Source organism: Oxyura jamaicensis, chromosome 12 (genome assembly GCF_011077185.1).
Source record: "Oxyura jamaicensis isolate SHBP4307 breed ruddy duck chromosome 12, BPBGC_Ojam_1.0, whole genome shotgun sequence".
NCBI classification, from domain to species: Eukaryota; Metazoa; Chordata; class Aves; order Anseriformes; family Anatidae; genus Oxyura; species Oxyura jamaicensis.
Genome location: NC_048904.1, coordinates 1,281,139 through 1,305,839, shown reverse-complemented (window position 1 = coordinate 1,305,839; position 24,701 = coordinate 1,281,139). Strand labels below are relative to the sequence as shown.

Here is a 24,701-nt window from a genome sequence, read left to right as displayed (position 1 = left end):
CAGGTGAAATCAGGGAACTGACATACATTCTTGTTGATATTTCATTGAGTGTACTTTTATGGCAGCATGGTTCATGATACTGTATTTAATGATGCATTGCTCCTTATAAACCTAAAGGAATCCTTTTCCTCTAAACATCTTATTTTCAGAAAGAAGTGTTGCCATTGTTCTGAAAATGTGTTTAGCTTACTTTCTCTAAAAGTTACAATTTAATATACATATTTTACTCAATTTAGAGAAGTCCTATGTTTTTGCTGAGTGTAAAATTCATGAAGTTGTTCAGACTTCTGGCCTATCTGGGGAAATAGCATATGATTAGAAATACAGGGAAATATAGGATGAATGCTGGCACATAAGCCTCTAAGAAATAAAATTTTGCCAATGCTCACAAACAGCAAGTATGGAAATGCATAATTTACGAGTCATTTAAAAATGCAAAAGTTAGGCTTATTACTGCACAACATAAAACTGAAGATAATCACATATATCTAGCAAGCCCTCTCTTCTTGCATAGATGAGTTTGTAACAATCTAAATATTATTCTCACATTGATAAACTGCATTTAAACTGAAGTAGAGTCTATCATCTTTTGGAGAGAGATCATAACACAAAACAGGATCTCAAAGATAAATTTCAGGATGAATTATTTTTATTAAGAAATGTTTCCTGAAACTGAAAAATTAGAAAAATTAGAAATAATGTAAAAATTAGTATATGTAGTTGTGTCCCTTAATAGACAAACAAAAAAGCAAACGAAAAGAGCTTGAGAAATAACTAGCCAAAACCAACACAAATCTTATGACATATTTTCATTATTATTTTTTTTAACGTGTCCTTAGTTTAGTGTGACTTCAAGAGTCAAAAGGATTGACCAGGAATTACTGTGTTTTATGAATGTAATATGCTGTCATTTAAACTAAAGAAATAGATCTCAAGAATGAATAATTAATCATTGATATCAATATGTGTGTTGTAACAACAATCTGACAAAACATTCTTGTTTGTTTCAGCATTTCAGGGAACACCTTGACAAGCTTTTTGCAAAAGGAATTGGAATGCTGGACATTGCTTTAAATGAAGCTTTCAACATGCTCAATGAAGTAAGTTAATGCTTTTCATATTTGCACTGTTGACACTTTTCCTGCTCTTTAGCAATTACTGTCAATTTTAAGATAAATTAGAACTCACTCCAAAACCGTAATGAGAGTAAAATATTGTCCATAGAGCAAGAACTGCCTATAACCTATATATGGTGAAAGATCAAGCTGACATTTTTATATTTACTAGCATTTTATAAGTTTTGTTTGTGTATACACATTATGCACCTATACATGCCTGAGTTATATTAAACATAGTTTATTTCAGTAGCTACTGTAGGTGTTAAAACAATGCAAAGTAACATGCAAAACAATGTTAAAACAATGCAAAGTAACATGCAAAGTTCACAGTTTAAATCATTCCTTTTTTTTTTTTTTTTTTTTTTTTTTTTTTTTTTTTCTACTCCCCTTTGGAAGGGCTAACATTTTAGGTATTACAGGAATTTGTGTAAGCATTTTGAGAATAAATGCTAGGATCAAAAACTGCTCATTGGTTTGACTTCTGACATGATTAACATCTCATAGCTTATATAAATGAAGCTATTTGGACAGTTGTGTATTTGTTTTCTAATACTTTAAGAGGAAGAAATGGAAAGCTTAGCCTCAGCAGCTCAGAGGTATTAATATTATTTTAACTATTTAACTACCAAAAGAATCAGGTCAACTTTTTTTTTCTGATAACATCCTTGTTAATAATGTCTATGAACACAAATGTAGTCAGTGGAAGATGAATATCATGATCGTGGAGATAAATTAATGTAGGGCATCTGGTTTCTAACATTCTAGTTTCTAATTGCAATGTGGTTCAAACACAAAACAGCGATTTGATGCCAAATTACTGGGTTGAAATGTATGGACTATGTTTTCTAGGTGATCAGTTATGATGAGAATGTAGTTCCATGCATATTTAGGGATTCTTGTTGGACTACAGAGACTAATCTCTTCTGAGATGGTAATCATGGTGACAGTCCAGCTGGTGTTAGTTAATATTATGTAATGTTAGTGATGGACATCACTAATCATAGTTAGTATGTAATTAGTGATGGACATGTCCAAGTAATCCTTTATATTTCTTTCTAACAGCTTGTCCTTCACAGAGATTCATACTTCATATCCAGTAAAACATGGTGGATCATGCTTACATGTATGCTCAGATCTCTTAAAGCTGGGAAAATGACTGTTTCAATTTAGACTATAATAAGGAATATAATAGGTTTAAGCATTCTTGCATGTATACTTCCAGAATACACAGTATAAAAAATATTTTTTTTTATTATATGCAGGCATATCAAAAAGTCTCTGAGAGTTTTTATTATGCAGCCTAGGCCAGAAATAAAAGCTATCCTTAAAACAATACAGCTAACCATTTTCTACTTTGTGTACAGTGTGTGACCTTTATGTACCAGAAATTGGTTCTTGTGAATTACAGCTTAGTTAAGGATGTCTAGTGTACATTTAAAAGAAATAAATAAAAAATGCAGGTGCAGGAAGGCGCATGTATGAAGGAAGAAAAGGAAAAAAAAAAAAAAAAAAAAAAAGCTTTGTCTTAGTCATATTGAGATTCTAGCTGGGTTTTTAGAATGGTTCAGGGGTTACAGTAATTAAACTCAGATAATTTTGTCTTGCAATTACCTGCATTTCAAATTCAGTATTTGCCTAGGTTGTTAAGACCTGAAGATGTTGATACTGTTCTTTGAAAAGCATGTTTAAAATCCACTTTCACATTCTTTCCAACCATTGATTTATGCAGTATTCATTAGTTGCTGTAAGAACATAGAAGAGCTTGGTGTAGTACTTAGGCACCTACTATGTCATGTGATGACTGCAATTATCTCTTTTGGCAACAAATGTGGTCTTTGCAGTGATTACCTTTAAAAAAAAATCATAGCCAATTAAATAAAATTCTGTGACATTTTAAAGACTGTTAATCACAACCAAATGCTCTAAATGTCAGGATGCATTGAAATTTTTGCTGCTAACTGATGAATCATTGAGTTAATTGTAGTTCATCATAAGTCTTTGTCATTGTTATTATTATGGAAAACACTTTCATCACTCTTGCTATTCAATAAAATTAAAGTTCTAGATAAATATGAGAAGATATTACTCATCAAAGCATTTGAATTTAATCTCATTCTTCAAAACATTCAAACAGATAACCATGTAGAATAATGCAGATGCATACAGATTGTTTTAAACTAAATATATGAAGGTATTCCGTCTTCATTAATTTCCCTTTTACTATAAGTTGCTTCTTTCAAAGTGTGTTGTCCATATAAAGACTAGAGAAGGGCTTTATCAGGGACAGACTTGTCTCTGGTCCTTCAGACCTCCTCCAGTCAGAGATGACAAGGGGTAATGGCTTTACACTAAAAGAGGGTAGATTTAGATTAGATCTGAGGAAGAAACTATTTACTATGAGGGTGGTGAGGCACTGGAATAGTTTGCCCAGAGAAGCTGTTGATGCCCCATCCCTGGAGGGGTTCAAGGTTGGGCTCGATGGGGTTTTGGGCAACCTGATCTAGCAAGAAGTGTCCCATGGCAGAGGGATTAGAAGAAGATGGTATTTAAGATCCCTTCAAACCCAAACCATTCTGTTTGAATATATCTCTTGACTACATAACTTCATCTTTATGAGGAAATACATTTAAGGTCATACTAATGAAGGAATCCCACTTTAATAATTTTGTGTGTGGGTAAGACTGGAAAAACAGGCATGATTGAAGAATTTTAAGGATAAATTACTTTGCAGGTCTCACAGACAGATTTTTCGCTGGCAGGGACCTATCTAGCTAATGCAATAAAGCCCTGAGTAACGTGGGCTTTCTAGGTGACGTGTTTCTGTAGCCACAGCATGTTAGCTAATGTTCGCATTTGATCATAAATATGATCAAAATGAATAATTGAATATATTCAATGAATAGTTGAATAATATTTGTGAATGGGATCGCTCATATGTAAAAAAGGAAGGGGATCGCTCATATGTAAAAAAGGAAGAAAAAAAGAGAACAAGAGTTCTGCTGTAACCCACAATCCACTCCCTTTCCAGTACAAGTAGGAAATTTGCATATTTACAAAGATTAGATTTTTAGGAGTTAGGAACCTGTTTTTACAAAAAGGTTTTAAAAAGGTTTTATAGAGTTCCGGGAGGATCAACAAATAAGTGAGAATCAGTAGACTTCAGAAAGCTTAAAGACAATGGTCGCTAGCCCAAATCAAAATAAAATACTGTGAATAAATTTGCTGAAACATTGTTGAATCCAGACTACCTTTTTTTTTGAGGACTACTCAGCACAGATAGGCTAGTGAGGCAGAACAAGGTAGACAGGTAATTAATATTTAGCTTTCTCTGTACAAAGAGAAAGGTGGTAGGATAAGGACTTGAATAACTTAAAAGTTAGTAACATACCTGAAAACTACATAGGAAGAGAACAAAAGGGAATTGTTCATTCATTATCATTGTATTCAGATTTTAGCCCAACCTATAAAATTAGAGTTGTGTGCAATGCTACAGGTTTCACTTTTTTTTTTTTTTTTTTTTTTTTAATGTTCAGTACATAGAAACTAAAATGGAAATAAATTGTAAACTTTTCCATTTTGTTGCTAATGCTAGATGTTTCACCCAAGTTCCTTAAATATATAAAATAACAGATAAACAAGAACCTATTCTGGAATAAGAATATGTTAGAGAGAAATGGATTTAGACTACTACTCAGATTCTGTTGCCAACTACAGAATCAAGAGATCAAAACTTATGTTATGGCTCAGCCTAGCTGTGACTGGCTCTTTGACCAGGAGAAAATCCTCTCAGTGCAGTGATGAAACATTCCTTGCATACTCCAAAGATATGTTGATTTCTGTCTAAGTACCTGTGCTCTAGTACTGTTCTTCAGCAACTTTAATTACATATGCACATTCATTTTGAGGAATATGAGAATATGGGAGGCTTGGTCCTCTCAGATTAACATTTTATGAAAAATAATGTATGAAATGTAATCCTGAGTGAATACAAATGCCATATGGAAAGTTTTATGTCTCTAACTGGTGTATCCTCTGTAATTCACAGTAGAATTATCAGTCATTCATTGCTACTGCATTTTTTGTAGCTCGTACTTTTAAAATTATCATTTATCTAAAACGGAAAAAGCATAGTTTCCTTTCTTTACTACTTAGACCTCTAATATGAGGAGGTACTATATTTATTTTTGTTTCACTAGATTTTAAAAGCTGATAAAATGGGCATAGATAGCAAATCTTTGTTCTGTTACACAATTCAAGTTATAATTCAGTTAAAATGTATCTACAATAAAAATGCTTTCAACCTGAGAGTTTTCCACCTACTTCTCAGCATGCTAGAGATTTGACAAGATCTGTGTTTAACCAGTGGGATGCTATCTACTTTCATCTAATAGGAATGTTGTACCAAAATTAATGTTTCCTTTCACAGTTCAACCACACAGGACAAGGAAGTATTTGCAGCCAAGCCATAATGTTGATTACTGATGGAGCTGTGGACACATATGATACGATATTTGCAAAATATAATTGGCCAGACAGAAAAGTAAGTACGATATCACCTTCATTTAAAGGAAAACCCAAAGCCTCTTGTGCAATATAAAGGCTATGCATACTAAAAAATCAGTTACAATCTTTCTAATGATCTAAAAATACTTTTTGATAACTGGATGTTTCACTAATGACAAAAATAATGACAAATATACGTGATATTTCCTGAGGATAGAGGTGGCCTTCTACTGTAGTAGTGAACTTAGGATAATAAGACATTAAGGAAATATTTCTCTCCAGGGTACATTTTTGACCATTATACAATGCTTCCCATGTGGGACATCATTAAACATAAAAACCTTTTTCTTCTTTATCCCAAAATATTCATTAATAATTCAGTGCTTTTTGAAGATAGAGAGGGGTGTGTGCTCTTTTGTGGATCATGAATAGTTTACCATGACTGGAGAAGGAGCAGATGTAGCACTAAGTGTTTTTTTTCTCTTTCTTTGGTAGAGTGAGGGGTATACTTGACAATTGGTAAAGTTTTATTAAAACTATATTTGATTCTATCAATCTCTATAAATAAATTTGCACAGGATTTAATTACCTTATTGTGAAACGTGGATGTTGTATAGCAATGCAGAAATGCCTTGAATTTTCCTGATGATAAATCTCCAGTGGTCCTTTTATTTGAGTGTGAAATAATTTCTATCTATGCTTTAATATCTTCCAATAAAATAAATTTTGGATTATTTATGTTTTTTTTTTTTTTTTTTTTTTTTTGTAGCTTGAGATAGTGCTGTGTTATATGCCTGTGGAGGGAGTAATGATGCTGTTGTAAATTCAGTTTGAGCAAGTAATGCGTGCTGTGTGAGGTTTCAGTATTCTGTGGGAAAAAAGTACCAGTTTTGTAGTCATGCTTATTATTCTTTCTTATTCTGTGTTTACTCTTCAACGTGTTATGCTTCAGGGGGTACAGCTTTAATTGATTTTGTTGTTGTTGTTGAGTAATTAGGCATTCGGAAACTTAGGGCTTTATAATATATATTTGTTAGGTGTTTCCAGAATTGTTTGGTAATATCAGTGACATACTTGGACTGTAGCTTATTTTCCAGCTGTTTAAGTATTCAAAAGGGAACCTGTTTTTATCAGACAAGTTATATGTTACATATTTCTTCTAAGTAAATGTAAGCAACTGCTTAATCAGGTGGACGAGTTTGTATAAATGCCTGCTAGTAACAGTCTTATAGCTCTTAAATCCTACTTTGAACTGTCCTTTGTATTCACATTTCTTTCTGAATGTTTTTTTGAGATAACTATAACCTGAACGTGGAACTATTTTAATAGATGCTTATTGAGGCACAAATGTTTATACACAAGACAGGCAAACTATTTTCCATTTTTTTGTTTTCTTTTGAGTAGTTTACAGATTTTTGCATATACAGATTATATTTATACCCAATTCCCTATAACAGTGGTCTGAGAAATGTTAATTTCAACTATATGCTTCATTACTTCCTGTTAATACTTTAGCCAATTAATTTTTTTAATGGTACAAGATTTTCATTCTCAGATGATGTATGAAAAAATTTCATTTAAGGAATCTATAAATATCTCAACTTCAGTGAGCTTTTAAAGAAACTAAAGAAAGAATATAAGTAGTGTATATGTGGAATATGACTGAGCCTATATTATCTTTGGGATTTGAATCCATATTTCTGGCATCTTCCCCCCACCTGTTAATTTTATCTCCTTTTCAATTTTGATATGACTGAGTGACTTTGTGACTATTCCTCTGGAAAGATACATTGACAGTGAAGTAAATAAAAAATAATAATGTTTTGTGGCCAGTCTTTCTTATTCACAGGGGTATTATCTAATGTAAGTTCTTATGTCCTCAAATGTTGCATGGTAACATTTTGCTACATCTAGCAAACACTGCAGTTACAGGAATTTACAGATTCTCTTAGAAGGATTCATCTCTTAAGAAACAAAAGAGAACACATCACAGATCATAGAATCACAGAATAGTCTAGATTGGAAGAGACCTCCAAGATCACCGAGTCCAACCTCTGACCTAACGCTAACAAGTCTTCCACTAAACCATATCCCTAAGCTCTACATCTAAACGTCTTTTAAAGACCTCCAGGGATGGTGACTCAACCACTTCCCTGGGCAGCCTATTCCAGTGACTAACAACCATTTCAGTAAAGTTTTTCCTAATATCCAACCCAACATCCATCAAAACTGTCTGTATCTTATGAAATCTATAAGGAGAGAATTCTCTGTAACAGTTGGCTGACTATTTTCACAAAACCATGTTATATATATATATATTCATATTCCATGTGGGAAGGAATGGCTATATCTGAGATAATAATTAGCATAACTATTACAATGAGCAGTAGGACAAATAACTTGCTAGAGATACTTTCTTCTGTGGAGGCCTAGCATGAAGGACTCTACCTTGTTTAGCAAGGACATAATGTTTAGGGAGCAGCTTTTACTTCATATATGTTATTCTATGCAATTCTTATAAAATATTTAATATATTATGCAGTTTTCAAAATTGTATAGTAGGAAATGCAAAAAAAAAGTCAAATCAATTTATTATCTTTTACATCTTTCATACTAAAATATTGCAGGCTGAAAGATTTCCGTGGGCATGCCTGAATGCACTAGTTTTCAGTCTTTGTTGGCTTTGTTGTTTTAGAAAGGAAGAATTTTTGACAATGCAGTATCATAAATATTCTTAATGACAGTGTGCCTAAAAATTATCCATGCAGTGCACTTCACAATCCCATTTTTGCACTGCACCATTTTTATACTACATTCTCTCCAAAGCCATTTAAAATATTTATAAAGCATACCCCTGAAATGCTTACTGTTTTTTCTCTCCAGCTTTTTTGTTCTCCATTCTACCTTACTTTGCCATCTTTCTTATCATTTATGTTTTTCCTGTCACTTTGATACTCAGTGATGGACAGAGTAATAGCTCTAATTCAGATAAGTTCTTAAGTTTCTGTGTACCTCAATTACCCTGTCGGCAAAGTACCCATTTCAGTTATCCAATCTTAGATAATATTAAGTCATCACTAGTTGCAGAAGAAATGTCTTGTTCTCTATAGCAATGAACAAATTCTATAAACAAAATTCTTCATATAGATGTGAAGGTTTTGCCAGTTTGTCAGTGGCAATCTCTAAAAGTGGGAAGTGAAAACATAGTCACCACGTAAATAGAAATTAATATTTTGTTCTTTTCCAAGACACATCATTCCAAAATGCATTGCGTGTCATAGCAGATGTTTCCTGTCTGACAACAGATAAAAAACAGCTTCTTTCTGATAATATATTAGTGATAATATATTAAATAAAAACTGTGTTGTAATAGTTTGAAAAAATAATGTAGCTCCACGTAAATTCCAAAAGTAGCTTAATTTAAGTGATTGTTTTTATTTTGAGAGATCAGCCTGATTTTGTGTAAGAGCTAAAGAGTTATTTTATTGAAAGGCTATTCAGAATTATCTACTAGACTGTTTCCTCAAAAGAAGGAACATTTTCATTCTTTATTTTGTGAGCCTCTATCTCTCCCATACTAGTCTAATTATGTATATATTTTAATAGGTACTATATTCTAAGCATGAAAGGAGTTTTTTTTGATTTTTTTTTGATTTTTTTGGGGGGGGAGGGGAGTAAGGGGGCAGGGAGGGAGACGAGAAGATACTGTCCCTTCAGGTTTGCTCCCAGAAAGTATGTAGTAATTGTCTTTTCTTAAACAACCCAGTCCTAATTCCTTTGCATTAGAAAATTCCAGGAAGATTAATCAAGTAAATCTTGATGAAATGCTCTAGCACATTATGATGAAATCAGAGATATTATCAAAGCTTGCCAACTAAACATAAATAAATGTGGTATTGAAAGAAACTACTTAAATCATATTTAACATATTTTGACATTGTAAATATAACAAGACTGTTCTTAGTAAGTTGTGATATTGCAAAGGAAAATAATCTAATAAATCCTATTGTATTAGTATGAGAAATACCTTAAAAACCTTAGTTATTTTAGAACCTCAAAACTTGCTGGATTTAGATTTGATTTCATAATATGCTGCGTTTGCAGGCAATAATAATCAATGTGAGGCTTTAATGTATACTTTCACAGGATCAATGTCTATTGTGCATTTAGTTATACACAGTTATGTTCTCTTATAATACTTAAAAGTCATTACTGTTGCCTATTTGTCATGTAGTCACTAAAGTTCTTTATTTCAATTCATGTTACATTTTTATTTTATATTTTAACTAAAAATATGTTTAGTGATTTTAAAGAAGACCAACAAATCTATTGGCTTCAACTGCTGTATATGAAATGAATCCGAGTTTTTGCTATGCATAAAATTTCACAAACATTTAGATTCTGCCAGAGGATGGGAAAAAATGTTTTCCTTACCCTTCAAAAAAAAAAAAAAAAAAAAAAGATGAAAACATGATGCATATTCATTTGCTTTATCTTAAAACAATCCTAAAGACAAACATGAAATCAACTTGTAGCCTGTTTTTACAGCATCAACAAGATGGGCAGCTGTATTTTGGCATGGCAGCCATTTTTTTGTCTGCTCTTCACAATGCTACAAAGCATTCTGCAGTTTTTTAACCAAGTCTCTGTAGCTTAGGAACCTGCTGATGATGGCAACTTGGAACATTAGTAGAGAAAATTGAATGTCTTGACTTCAGTGTTGTCTGGATGTTATTAAATTGATTTTTTTTCTAAAAAGACTGAAGTACTTTAAAGGTGGTTGTTATTACTGTTACACAAACCGTATGTTTTATTATTGGTTATCTCAAGAACAAAAGAAAGTCCAGACACTTTATAGGTCTTTAAGCTATGACATAACTTACTTTAATTAGCTGGTTTTAGGTTCTCTTGCAGTATGATGAAAGACTGGCTATGAGATTAAACAAAAGATCTTGATTTGGGGTTAAAGAGAAGCAACTCGTCAAAGAAATGATATAATCTTAGTTTCTTTCCCTATCTGCAATTTTTTTGGGGAAAAAAAAAAGTTTTTTTTTTTTTTTTTTTTTTTTTCCTGCGTTATTACTTCTTTCTTTTAAAGGGAGAGTCAGAACTACTATAATGCTGTCTGTGAATTCCACATGACACTCCAAGAAGTTAAGAGTTCTTTTCTAGGCTAATATCAATTTAATTTGTCATCAATAAACTTTTTCTGCAGTGTTTAAAACCAAAAAGTGGAGAGGTGTTTTTTGTGAAGATAAGGGTAATTGGATCTTATCCTCAGGGTGTATGTGGATTGCCAGAGGAAGGATTACTGACTCTCATACAGAGTTACATGGTTGGCTAGAATTATATAGTGACTAATGCTTTCTGAATGTTTTAAGAATTTTAGTTGAGATGATTATTTATACACAGAGTAAATATATATCCTAAGTGCCATTACCCTCTTAATGTTTGCCATATAATCAGGAATAGATACAAAATAAACCAGGGGTCTTACAGAATAGCTAATAAACAATGTACAGTCAAAACAGAGAACAATCAACAATCTGAAATAGATTGTCCAAAGTATTTTTCAGGAACTCGTGAATATCAATGACAGAAAAATCATAGCTTTTGCTTGGAAAAAAATAAAATTAATTTTTATGTAGTGCACTGTGGAGTCATAAAGAAAGAGTTTCAAAATTTAAGATATGTGTACATAAGACATGCCTAGATGACTGCAAGTAATCAGTATTTGAATCTGGCATAAACTGCAAATCACTGAAATATGTGGCTGAAAGCCATTATTAACAAGACAGACCAAAGTATTGTAAGTAAATCTCATAAAAAGAACTTGATATCTTACGGATTCTGTTTACTAGTTCAGCAAATGAATATAATAAAACTTGACCTGATATTTGAAGCAGTCTAAGGTCTTGATTTTTTTTTTGGTGAAGTAATTACGTCAGAAGCAAGACAGTTAAAGTAGACATAGTAATTGTACAAATATGCCCATTTTATTCTGTGGACTATGTCTATTCTTTAGACAGATTTTTGGGGTGAAGAATTATATCATCCACTTAAGGAAACAGTGAGATGTCTTATTTCTTGAAGGTCTTCAACAGCATGATAAAAACTGTATTTTAGTTCATGTGGTTTAAAGTCAACAATGGTGCAATTATACTGAAAGCCAGGATACAGTTCATACTCTGCTTGTTTTAAATTACTTATCTTTATAATGTATGCATCTTGTCACTTAAACATAACCAGCCAAAAAGAGATACTGGAGTCTGGTTCAGAGCTGTTCTGTTTTAGACAGGTATCTACAGTCTTTGTAAAATGTAAAGAGTGTATAGTGTTAATTGTGTGTAATCCTTCAGCAAGGAAGTCATCATATTGCATATAAAACCCTTTTCTTTGCATTTGATAATAAAGAGATAACAGTGTTCCAATCAATTAATTTGGATTAATAAATAAAAATGACAGATAGTAAGAAAACAAAGATGAAGCTGGTCTGAACATCTTCCTTTGTAACTTGTTATAAAGTTTGGCTTCTGGTAGTATTTGAAATTATCAGTCTGTGTTCAAAGTTACATTTCCTTGGTGTAAAAGGATGGTGAAAGAAAAGCTAGGGTTATACTTTGTCATCTGCTTCTCACCTACAGCCTGCAATGATATAGCAGATCTATAAACATGCTTCCTTTAAAGATACTTTGTTCTGTGCAGCACAAGAATATTAAGTGAAAACTGGTGTTTGTTCACTCATTCTGCAGACAAGGAAGAGTGGAATCTTAGTAGTTTAGAGTACATTTTTGAAGGCTGTCCTTATGATGTTTTAGGTTTCCTTTATAGCCTTTATTAAATGGTATTATAGATAATAAAATTTCATATTTAATTCCTTTGTAGAATGCAAGATTAAGTCAGAATCAAACAATATTATATAGTGGGCAAGCATCAATATGGTTTAAGTTTTTTTTTATGTCTAACAAGACATTTATGTCTAGCAAAGACATTGCAATGGTGAGGCTTAAATAAAAAGACGGTATATCTTCTCCTAACCAATTTGTCAGATATGTTGTTAGTCTGGTGAGGTTAAGACTATAGCAGTAACCTATGAGTAATTGCTAATTACCCTGGAAAACTATAGACCAGCACAAAGAAAAAAAAAAAAATATTCATCTGGATGCTGAATATATTTCTACATAGTTTATAGGATCCATTCTTAGTTCATTCCTGGATCAATTTTCTTTTAATGACATCCTCACATATTTTTATTTTATATAACTCTTACTGGATTAAAATAAGCCGTGTTGTTTTGGTACATACTAAAACTTTAAGTGAACTTCTGCTGGAAATTTACATTAAGTTAAGAAGGTTGGTAAATTGCATGTTTAAATATCAAATCTCAAGTGATGTTTGGAAAGGGAATGTTAAAAAGGGAGGAAGTTTGGTGTAGTATTCTCTTGCTGGCATCTCATTACATATAGTAAATGGTATTTCTTGCTCATTTTGCTCTGAGAGGCCAAATTCTGCTGGTTTGGAAGTATAACAGACAGTGTTTATATACTAAATTATTATTCATATATACCATTTTCCCAGAGTACCTCTGTTATCCTTCTTGGTGTCTGGCTACAGAACAATCCCGCAATACATGCACATATATCAAGATGGTACAGCAGATTCATTACATGCAGGGGTTCATATATGTGTAGTTTAGTATTCATTTCAGCAAAGCGCTTACATATGTGAATTATTACATCTCAGCTAACCAAAGTAATGGATTCAGGCATACATTAAAGTGCTTTACCGAATTAAGAACTAAACAAGTTATCCAAACAATCCCGTCTTTAGAACTCTGTTGTGGGTCTGCTGATCCTTTGAGTGGTTGAATCGTGAGCTATGTTAGTGGTTCTGCATTTTACAGAATACCCATTGAGAGCATATTTTGTTTATCTCACTTTATTTATACCTACTTTTTCCAAACTGGCATAACAGCATTACCTACAGCCTGACTTCTGAAGGATGTGGTTGTCTCTGTAGACTTAACTTTTGTGTTCTGTTTCCATGTCCAGCCATCTGCTGCAAAACTGATAAAAACCCATTCTTCTCTATGAGCTTCCAAATACAATCATCTCATAATCCTTTCTACTATCCCTACTGTAATTGTCTCTGTGCAAAACTGACAGTTTTGCACATCTGAATAAATATGTTCTGTTTCTGTGGGATAACACTTGTGCATTCACCTCTCAAGACTTAAGCTCAGTCACAGAGGTTGCTCTTTGTGTGATGTTGAAACATTTTAAAGAGGATTTTAACATTTGAGTTTAGTGCATTGTTAGATGTCCTAGAAAGCAGAAAGTTCTTATTCCACAATTGTATGTCATTAGACATTAATGCCTTGCAAAGGCACGTAGGCTTTTTGGATTATTTGGGACTAGTTATTGAAGGCTTTAAAATGTGTTATAGTAGTAAAGTGTGTATCTCAACTGTTGCTGTTCAGCATTTCATTGTGAAAATAGAAGCGGCTATAAATTACTGAGTACAAATTTGTCTTCTGGCATTTCTGGACAAATCAAGACAAAAGCCAATAAGGGTCTGTATTTGTGGGGAATTGTGTGTCTTGCAAACATGAGTCCTGCAGTCTGTTTCCACATCTCTAATACTTCAATAGGATCTGGAAGTATTCAGCACCTTCTGGTAACATTTTGTGTTCACTTCAGCTTTTTAAAAACAAATAGAACAAATTATCATTGTTTGAGGAAAAATACCATCACAAACAAACACCCTCAGAAATGACATCTGTCTGCTGTCAGGAAACCTGAAAAAAAATTTGGGAGTGTGTATGAATGGATACGACAGACATATCCACTAGACAAGCTCCTGTCATTCTTCTTGGTAAGCACAAAATGTGATGGAATTGTGAAATACGGTAGTTATTCCCAGAACTTTGGATCATGTGGTTCTGCTTTCCAGCCTCTGATGAAGTACAAGGTATTAGTAAAACTATGAAGAATATTTACTAAACATGGAATATAATGACAGAAGATAAAATAATACTCTTCTTTTAATTAATTCTTTATATTTCAGTCACTTTGGATCAGTCTAAATCTGCATTTCCTAGAAATAAGTTATATATTTGATACATCAAGTGGAAAGTTGTATGCAGGTTTCCAACTCAAGAATGTCCACTCTTGTTCTTCTAGATTTTTTGTTCCAAGTATTTTTTGTACAAGTATTAGGTGAACTTGTAAGAAGAAGTATGTGCAACATATTGTAAACTATGGAAGACCATCTGAAATTTAATTTGTTATTTTTTTAGATCCATCTGCCTAGGAGGCCTTCAAAGAGTAAAAAATTGAGCCAAAAAATATAAGGAAACAGATAATAGAAATAATAAGGAAGGGAAAGAAGTATGAGAAGGTATGAAAAAGGGGAATCAAAAGGGAATTTCTCACTGTTCTAGACAAATTTCCTTCCTGCTGGAAAATATTTTCCATGGGCTTGCATGGAAGGCTGCAGAGAGTAGTGAATTATTACGTGTAAACCTGGTAGAAGGGTGTTGCCAAACTGTGAACTGATGTTGCCACCGAATATGATTTCCAGCAAACATTATAAAACTTAAGGCTGCAGCTGACCTCCCCATTACAATGTGCCTTATATTCCCAGACACATGAAATGGCACACATCATACAATGCTAGGTTGTATGTTAGTTGCAGCATGTCACTTATTTAGGGATCTCATCCTACTCTTTTGAGGTGCTTTCTGCCCACTCCTCCCCCCCTCCCACCCCCCCCCAAAGGAAAACAAACAAACAAACAAAACACAAAAAACATCATGCTTGAACAGCATGAATATGGCTTCATAGCAGCTGCTCTGCAGTAGGTATGGAGTTGTTTTCAATTCTCTTTTTCCAAATGAATGGAAAAATCCCTAGTTAGTTCATTGACTCTATTAACTTAATCTCCAAGAATGAAATTAATTGAGCATACATTTAATAGTTTTGCTTTTACTGTGAAAAATGAATACCTAAATTTTCTACAAAATGAGAGTTTTGTCTAAATACTGTCTACTGCAATATCTGTGGTAGAGATGGGTGAAAACTAAACATTTGCTTTGTCCAAAGCAAATTTGCACAAATTTTAGGGTTTAATTTTCATCAAATATTCATGCTATCAAGTTTTATAGGCACGAAAATTCATGGAAGATTAATTTCATCCTGTGTGCAAACATGGCCTTGGTTATATTATCTTTTGATTGTTCCCTTTTTTGTCACTTCCAATTGAAAAAGAGTCCCTCATCAGTCACCGATTTGTGGGAGCACCATCAGTGTGGCATTGTTGTGGTTGTACTACTAGCAATTTTGAATATGGACCACAAAATCTGGCTGGGGATTGTGGTCAGTTGTAGATTTCTGTTGTTTTCTTGAATAGAGTTTGTATCTGAACCATTGGTTTATATTGTAATGAAAAAGCAAAATCAGCCCACCATTCAGAAACGTATATGGAATTTGGCTGAAAGTTTTCCTCCCTGATGCTCTCATGTCTCCTGTTTCTATGCTATAGTGTGGGTACAACTTGTGTTTTTTTCTGGGCAATGTTGGGAACACAGCTGGCGGCAACATTGTGCTATTGCATGACAAGTAGGGATTAATGAGGATCTAAAATCTCTCTTCATAGAAACCACAGGGACCACATCTACCTTTAGAAAGGTCAAAACTTTTAGTATAGTTGAGTGTTTCTGCCTCTGCTGGGTCTATATTTGGAATATCCACTATCCTGTAGCTGAGTTTACCTCATTCTGCTAGAAAATGTATGCTATCAGCAGTTCTGTCCCTGGAAGTCTGGGGTATGGACAGTATACACTGCCTGAGGTTTGACCAGTGTAACAATGCTTTCCTCATCCTGTCTGCCACAAGAATGCCTTTAGAAAATTTATTAACTTAAGAAAGCACTAGGAGCTTCTTTCTCTTTGTTCTCTACACGGGGAATAGTTGCAAACACAAAGGTACCTGTTAGCTGCCTTGTTGTTTTTCCCTTTTTATATAACATTAGTTTATAGCACCTTCTTCTATGTTATTCAGTGGAATACTACCTAAATGAGAGTTGTCTGTTCTTCTGGGACTATGTATCTGAGTTATCATTCATTTCATGCTGAGTGGTACACACAGTATCTGTACAGAAATTGGGACTGTTCATAATAATAATAATAATAATAAAAAGGTGTCAGAACTCAGTCTATAAAAAAACAAAATGGAAACTTAGCAGTATTACTGATATCATTTGTAAAATCATTAGAGTGATTGTAGTAACTATGATAGCATTTTTAATATATTTTGATTTGTTTGAGCAACCAAAACCAAATTTGTGCAAAATTTTCAAATGCATACACAAACAGCATGAGAAATTTGTGAGTACAGAGATCTTAGCACCCTATCTGATAATACTGAGTTTTTGGCTAAAAACGATAATGGCTGGCTAAGTGCATTTTGAAATGTGCCCCCCCATTTTGAAACAAACTGTTTCATTTAGGCTGACCTAAATTCTCCTTAAAAGGTTGTGTGCGGAAACTAGAGATGAGCCAAACATCTGAGGATGCCTTTGTGGCATGTCATGTTTGTGCAATTTCAGCCAGAAAAATGCACTTGGCTCTATGTTTGTATGCAGAGAGAGTGACATCTAATTGGCCGTTATATCAACGTAAGCGGTACGTTTTCTTCCTATGAACTTGTTAAATACAATACACAGTTGTTTTCAAAGGTGAAACTCAAAAGAATGTCTTTGTTTATGCTCTTCTTGCATAAGCAATAGCAAATACTAAACAAACTTCAAAATTGTTTGGTTAATAATAAAATCTTCAAATATTTTCCCCATATTAGTAGACATGACTAGACTGAGGTTAGTCCATTTTTGTTCCCGTAGAAGCAAGCATGTAGGGAATGTCTTTCTCCCATCTTTACCGCCTTTACAGAGGTTGCTTGGAACTGTGGCCGTTGTACTGGGTCTGGCTGGGATGTTAACTTTCCCTGCAGCAGCCCATACAGTGCTGCGCTCGGCACTTGTAGCTAGAACAGCAGTGGTATCACACCAGTGTTGTGTCTGCTGCTGAGAAGTGCTGGCACAGCATCAGGACTCTCTCTGACCCTCCTAGGGGGTGGGCAAAAAGTGAGAAAGAAACATCAGCAGGGCAGCTGACCTAAACCAACCAAAGGGATATTCCATACCATATGATGTCACACTCAGCAATAAAAGGTGGAAAAAGGAAGAAGAGGGGAGGGGTGGGCTCTCGTTGCGAAAACGTCTGTCCTCCTCCCGAACACTGGCTACGTGCGTTGAGGCCCTGCTTCAAGGACGTGGTCAAGCATCGCTCATTTGTGGGAAGTAGAGAGTAATTTATTTCCTCTGCACTTCCACATAGCCTTTACTTGTTTTGTTTAGTTATTCCCTTTCCCCCTCCCTTTTCCCCTTTCCCTTTTTTCCCTTTAGTTGAATTGTTTAATTAATAATAATATTTCCTTAATTATATATATATATATATATTTCCCCTTTTTAATTAAATCATCCTTATCTCAACCCGTGAGTTGTTCTTTCCTTTACTTCTTCCCCTCCTCATCTGAGGAGGGGGAGTGAGAGAGCGGTTGTGGTGTTCAACTGCCTAGCACGGTAAAACCACCACACCGTTCTCCAGAGCAGGAAGATGACGGTCATTAATCAATGCCAGCCAGTCAGAGCAAACTTCTCAGCTGACAAATACTGAACCTTTAAGGGAACTACCCAATTCCTTTCTCACAAAAGTGAATCCCACCATCAACCTCCTCAATCCAGGGTAGGGAACCCTTGTAAGCATTGTGCTTCTCTGTACCACAGCAACTCATATAGGCTCGTAGGTACCAGTTACTCATTTCCATAAGCATAGTGTGTTAACTGTAAGACTAACTGCTTAGCAGGGCATGGACAGGATCTCTGCATGACTTAAACCACCAGGAGCTCTCAGGAAAAAGAGAGGAACACAGCAGACAAGTTCCTCACTTTTGTGCTAACTTCTGGGACTTTCAAATCACTATTGGCTGCTTTTGCTGAGTGTGGAAAAAAAAAAAAATAAAAAAAAAATAGAATTTGATCTCAGCCTCTAAGGGGTGCTAATGTTGCCATCTCTCATGCACTTTAAATTATATTTTTTTGTTGTTTTATTTCTGAGACTGCTTCCCTGCTAGATGTTGATGGTGGAAGGTAACAATATGGTCTTGAGCTATAGATGGAAGGAGGAAAATGGCAGTTGAGCTTCATGTCTTGGTGAGGTAAAGATCTTTTACTTCATTCCTATATGCATAACATTGGCCCTTTTCCATAGAGTCATTCAGCTGGAAAAGACATAGAAGATCATCTAGTCCAACCTTGAGTATAAACTTTTTGTATAAAATCCACACCAGATTAATAGAGCAATTGCTCCATCTCAAATTATATAGGTGCCACAGTACTCCAAAATATCCTGGGCAGGACAGTAGTTGACTATAAATTGTGGAAGAATTTCATGGCAATTGTGTTCCTTCTCTGCTGCAAGGAGCACTGGAAGGGTTTGATGTCTCTGAAGCTAAATGCTTGCTAGTATTCCCTTGGGAAAACAGTGACCCTAAAATAGGGTGGAAACTTCAGCAGAAAACGGAGTTGAAAACTATAAGGATGACTATTAAATTTTCATTCCTTCTGGAGGAGAGACATGATTGAGGTATTTATAGTTTTTAAATACAAATAATTTCTTACGTATAAGGTAAGTTGTTAATTTTCTTGCATTGGCACTGAACTGTTGATGCCAAATTATCTCTCCAAGAAACATTGTATGATTCAGTTTATCAGTGAAAAGGATTTTTAAAAAGCATTATTTCTCTTTAAAATCAGTGAAAATGAGCAGGAAGTCAAGATTTAGAAGGAAATTCAATAACTATGTTATCATCCAATGTATATTCTATATTTGTATATATAAGATCATTTTTTATAGGCTATAGCATAAGAAATGATAGTAAACTGTTTGAAATAACATTTGCAGAAAGCAGTCTAGATAACTTTACATCATTTAGTGAGAAATAGAGGGGTAAACACCTGGTTTAGTTCACAGCCTTTTAAATATCAGAACATTTAATAGCCATAAGGGAATAGTAATGTAAAACAAGCCATATAAGTATGTTAAAAACACTGCTGAAGAACTTTTTTTGAAGAGTTTTTTTTTTTTTTTTTTCTACTAATGAATGGATTTAGACTTCCCAAAAGAAAGTAGCTCAAAAAACATTTGTCTTTACCTCCTTTGTCCAGATTGACTTATTAATGGGTTGTTTACTGGCAAAATAACCTGGCCTTCATTCCCACATTTATATTTAATCAAGTGCTAACAGCACTACAGTATCTACAAGACCCAGAACTACACACAGCAGCTCTATCAATACAAAGTGTGCTTACTCTCCAAGTGAGAATGGATTGTTAAATTAGAGTCATAGACCAGGTTAGGATACCTTCATACACAGATATCTTTGTACTTTACATTTGCTTACATAGTTTTGTTGGTATTTTAAGAGTAAAATGTATGCAGGTTTAGTCTTCTGAACCTGACTGCTCAGATTGTGATATTGTTCCCAACTAGAAAGTTTCTTATAAAAAGTTATGCATTGAAAGATTTTTTCTGGAACAACATTCTGAAATTATATTAAAAAAATCATCTATACTGTGTATCTCCAAATTTTGGAAGAGGTACATGACAAAATTACTTAATGAGATTGCAATAAGGAAGTTCTATATAACTTTGTTAAACTGATGTGTAAATTCAGTTAGGTGCTTACATTTATCCTAGAATATATTAACTGAATGTCAACATAATTGTTGCATCCTCTCTGAAAGTGTGGAAGAAACTTGATTATGGTTGCAGATTTGGATTTAATATTAAAATGTGCTATACAAACTTATTTTTAATCTGAGCAACGAATTGCTGATAGAAACATAGGATTCTAAGGGCTATGCTGTAAAGGTTTTAGCCTTGCATGGTGGTGACTCTTGTGCTGGAACTATCTGTGTGATCTTGTAGCTTAATGCAACTTCCACACTGTTTCTGAATGCTGTACTTACTCATCAACAGAAAGCCAAGCTATTTCTAGTCATTATCCAGCAAATTTTGCATTCAGGGACAGCACCAGAGGAAGTATCTCTAGCCTTAACTACAGCCTCTGAACCAGTTGGAATGCTAGCAAAACTGAGGCTGAATAGTGATACCATAACAGTACAGCCTTGCTAACATTTTCATGGCCACACTAGGAGCCCTTTGTCCCTGTAATATTAAATTATTCCTGTATTGTTGAAGTGCTCTTTACCTATTCTTAATGTGCATGAATTAACTGGTGTATTCTGCTGAGGTAATGCATATACTTAATCACAAATTGTTTCAGTTTTTCTTCAATACTTGTTTGTCATCATAATTGGTTGTAATGGTTTAGGAGTATTGTACTGCATTTAACTACAAAAGTAGATGAGATCTGTGATATGGGAAAAAAAGAAGAAAATCTACACAGGCTAACAAAATGTAGAGCTTAAAATAATCTAGAATATTCTGTAATTGGACAGTAAATGTCTCTGTAAAAGATAAGTTGATACTTAATTTTTCTTATCTTACAGTTTATTACTCTAAATCATAATCTCAGTATTAATCAGAATTTGAAACGCAAGTCTTGTAATGTATTTAGCAATTCCATTGAATTTCAATGTACAGATTTCAGAAGAAATAAGGAAATGATTTTATGTAATCATGTCATTGGCTAATCTGTTACATTTTTCCCTGCAACTGCTGCAATGCATGATGCTGGTATGATTTTCTCTTATGGTACTGGCATAAACCGTTAATAAATTAGGCCCAGAGCCTCTTGATGGCAGTGTATTTCCTTCTCAAGTTCATAGGCCTTACAGAACATTTATGTTTCATTACAGCCAGTACAGCAGTTTATGCCCTAATAAATCAGGGGAGCTTTGCAAAGATGATCTTGACAGTAATGAATCTTTCTGTTGGCATTTCCACTTCACAGACGCAAATAATGAAGCAAAACTGTCCCATCTGGCCACTCAGTAAGAGTCAAATCACAGTGGAAAGCTGTTTTCTCAAGCATGACAAAGGTCATTGTGTGCAGCAGGAGTGAGTGATAGCAGGTTGTGCTGTGAGTGACAGTGTAGAATGAAGCCATTTATGAGCTTTTATCATTATAATTACATTTATTAGCTGTGCTGCCAAGGTTCTCCCCGCCCTTCTACCAAATCTGTGCTCTTGCATCAAAAGCTACCTTAACTGATTTCTGCAGATGATTTGGAGAGCTGTTGGTTAGTTATTGCACAGAAATTTATTTAATCATCTCAATCAACCATTAAAGTGGTATTATTAAGATCTCTCAGAGTAATTAAAAAAAAAAATCTGAAAAAACAAAAATTTGTACTGATTTCTGTACTGCCTTGAAGGTGCAAATACTGACAAAAGATGCTGTATAGTAGCTATAAGCAAATAGATAAAACAGATTCACTCTGTTTTGGGAACATATGGCAGAAATATAGAATGTGTCATCTCTGACTGGCCAGTGGGTCCATCAAGCCTGCTGCTTTTGCCTTTGGCATTATGTGAGCAAGTGACCTTTGCTCTTGTTCTAAAATCCTCTGTTCTTAGGTCTGACTTTATTGGTATACTATTCAACGACTAATAAAATCCCTGTAGCACAGAAATTTGATACGCACCAATTATCCTTTTTCTCAGGGCCCTTTGCAAAGGTTGCCCATGTTTTGGACTTTCTCAACTCTATATTTAACAAACTGTCACAATGTCTCTATTTCAAAGCATATTTGTTGTGTTCTTACCTGCTTGATATGGTTTCTGATTTCATTCTTTTGGAAAATAAAGTATTTTCTCCTGGCTTAATTTACTGTACAGAGTTTCTATATTGCGTCAAAGAATACAACTGAAATTAAGTTTTGGTCTGCTGGGGAGGAGTTCAGAATGGCCGGTATTTATTTTGTTATTTATTTTTCATCTATTTCACGTCCTTTTCGGTAGTATTCCAGTCTTGCAAGAAAGGACATGGTAGGAAGGTAGTTACACTACAGAAAACTTGAGAGCTGACATTCCTTGAAGCGCCACCACGTGGCATCTAATAGCAAGATGCCACCACGTGGCATCTTTCATGGCTAGTAGCTCCAGGTTTTGTTCTTACATGCAGCATTTGAACTGTTTCTAAGTGCCTATATTAGCTATTCTATCTTGATTTTTTTTTTCTCTAATTCTGAAGTAGTCATAACTCAGTAGGAAATTGGAAAGGTATCAGAGAAAGCAATTTAGTTAACATTAATTTAGGAAATGTGACAAACTATACTAATTCTCCATTCACCTACACTGTATGTTTCTATCTTATATTCACATAAAGATTTTAATCCAGGAAAGCTCATATTTACTTTATAAAGTATATGTTTAGGGAACACTTGTTCATGTCAGGAATGCAGGTATTCATTCTGTGACAGCAACACTACACAACTTTTTAGGAGGAAAGTGTGAAAATAATTTTTCCCAGTTGAAATTTTACAAGGGTAATTTCACAAAGAGAATGCAGTTGTCTCGGTACATATGTGTACAATATGGAGACAGTAATGACCTTGTCAAAAGTACCAAATGATCTGTAATACACTGAGTTTCTACTTACCTGTGGCTTGTTTTCCTAACCTTTGAGATTTTAATTTATTATTATTATTAACAACATGAAAGCTCCAGCCTAGTGCTATCAAAACTGTATTAACAATGTATTTTTCACCCTTATAAGAGTTATTTTTTTTTGCGTGTGTGATGTTCCCTTCCCCCTCCCCCCCCCCAACTTCCAAGAATGGAAAAGTACATAATGATTTGGTCCTAAAATAGGAATGCAGGTCTAGAAGGAACATTTTAGGTCAAATGTTGCTCAATTTAATACATTCTTCTGCGTTTATTTGTCTGAGTTCCCGATCAGAGCCACTAAAGGAAGGGAGGAGGACAAAGTGATTTGGCCAACAGAGGCAATGGTAGTAACAGGGAAGGGGAAGGAGCCTGAAGCAGCAATTTTGAGTAAGATGAAGGGTTAAGGAAGGTGAAGCTTAGCGAATGGTGGGAGGCAGCAGTCAGTGACAGTCTGGCTGGAGAAAAGTTGTTCAGAAGAACTGATAAGCACAGGTACTTTAAAACCCCTGCTACACAGAAGCAATCTATGTAGTCCTGGGACAAATACGTAGTTTTGCTGTGAAATACCAGAACGCTTTGAAATGCTTTTGTGTCATAGGATGAAGGCAAGGGAGATAGGAGACAGCTTTATTCTAGAGTCTTAGCTATAGCACAGGACTGTTCTGTGAAAATGTCTGCATGATCCTAGGAATCACTGTGCTCTGTGCTGCAGAGGAAGGCAGCAATTCCCTGCTGGTCCTGTCAAATCAGATGTGAGGAAAACCTGATGTTTGGTTAAGAGTAGAACCCACTAGCCAAGCCTTGTGGTGTTTTTTGTTTGTTTGTTTGTTTCTGTCAGGAGTACCACTGTCCTGTATTCCAGTCTCCCACTGATAGCTATGGGCTGCTACTGAAGCTTGAGAGACACGTGATAGAACAGTTCTTTACTTTCTCAGTAAGTGGCCAGCAGGAGCCATGGATGTGACAGTAAGACTGTCATATTTTCCTATTTTTTAAAAAAACAAACAAACAAAAAACAAACAAACAAAAAACAAACAAACAAACAAACTAACTAACTAACAAAAAACTTGTTTTCAATTCAGCTAGTGTTGGGATATCTGTTCTTTTAAAAAAACTAAATTATCACTCAACTGGCTGTTAATGTTAATTGCATTTTTAATGGGTCACACTTCTATGCCTTACCAAAAATGATGGATTTGTAATGGTGTTGAGGTGATAATGTGCCCACGGTAATTTTACCAAATGAAGAAGCAAAATATAACAGTCAAAGTGCAGACTGGAATAAGTAGCTTTATTATTTCTGCAAGTTCTTATGCTGGTGATACCTCTCAGCTTAGTCCTTGCTCCAATCAATAGCTAAGTTAGTAACAGTTGAACCAGACAGTCTG

The 24,701-nt window shown here is 34.4% G+C and overlaps 1 protein-coding gene across 1 annotated transcript in view; it reads left to right on the top strand.

Annotated features, from left to right (window-relative positions):
- The window catches only part of CACNA2D3 (calcium voltage-gated channel auxiliary subunit alpha2delta 3), a 437,646-nt gene that overhangs the window by 204,901 nt on the left and 208,044 nt on the right, over positions 1-24,701 (top strand). The window contains exons 10-11 of the mRNA XM_035337879.1: positions 1,011-1,100; positions 5,545-5,658. Coding sequence (XP_035193770.1) covers positions 1,011-1,100; positions 5,545-5,658 — 204 coding nt within the window. The remainder of the gene's footprint in view (positions 1-1,010; positions 1,101-5,544; positions 5,659-24,701) is intronic.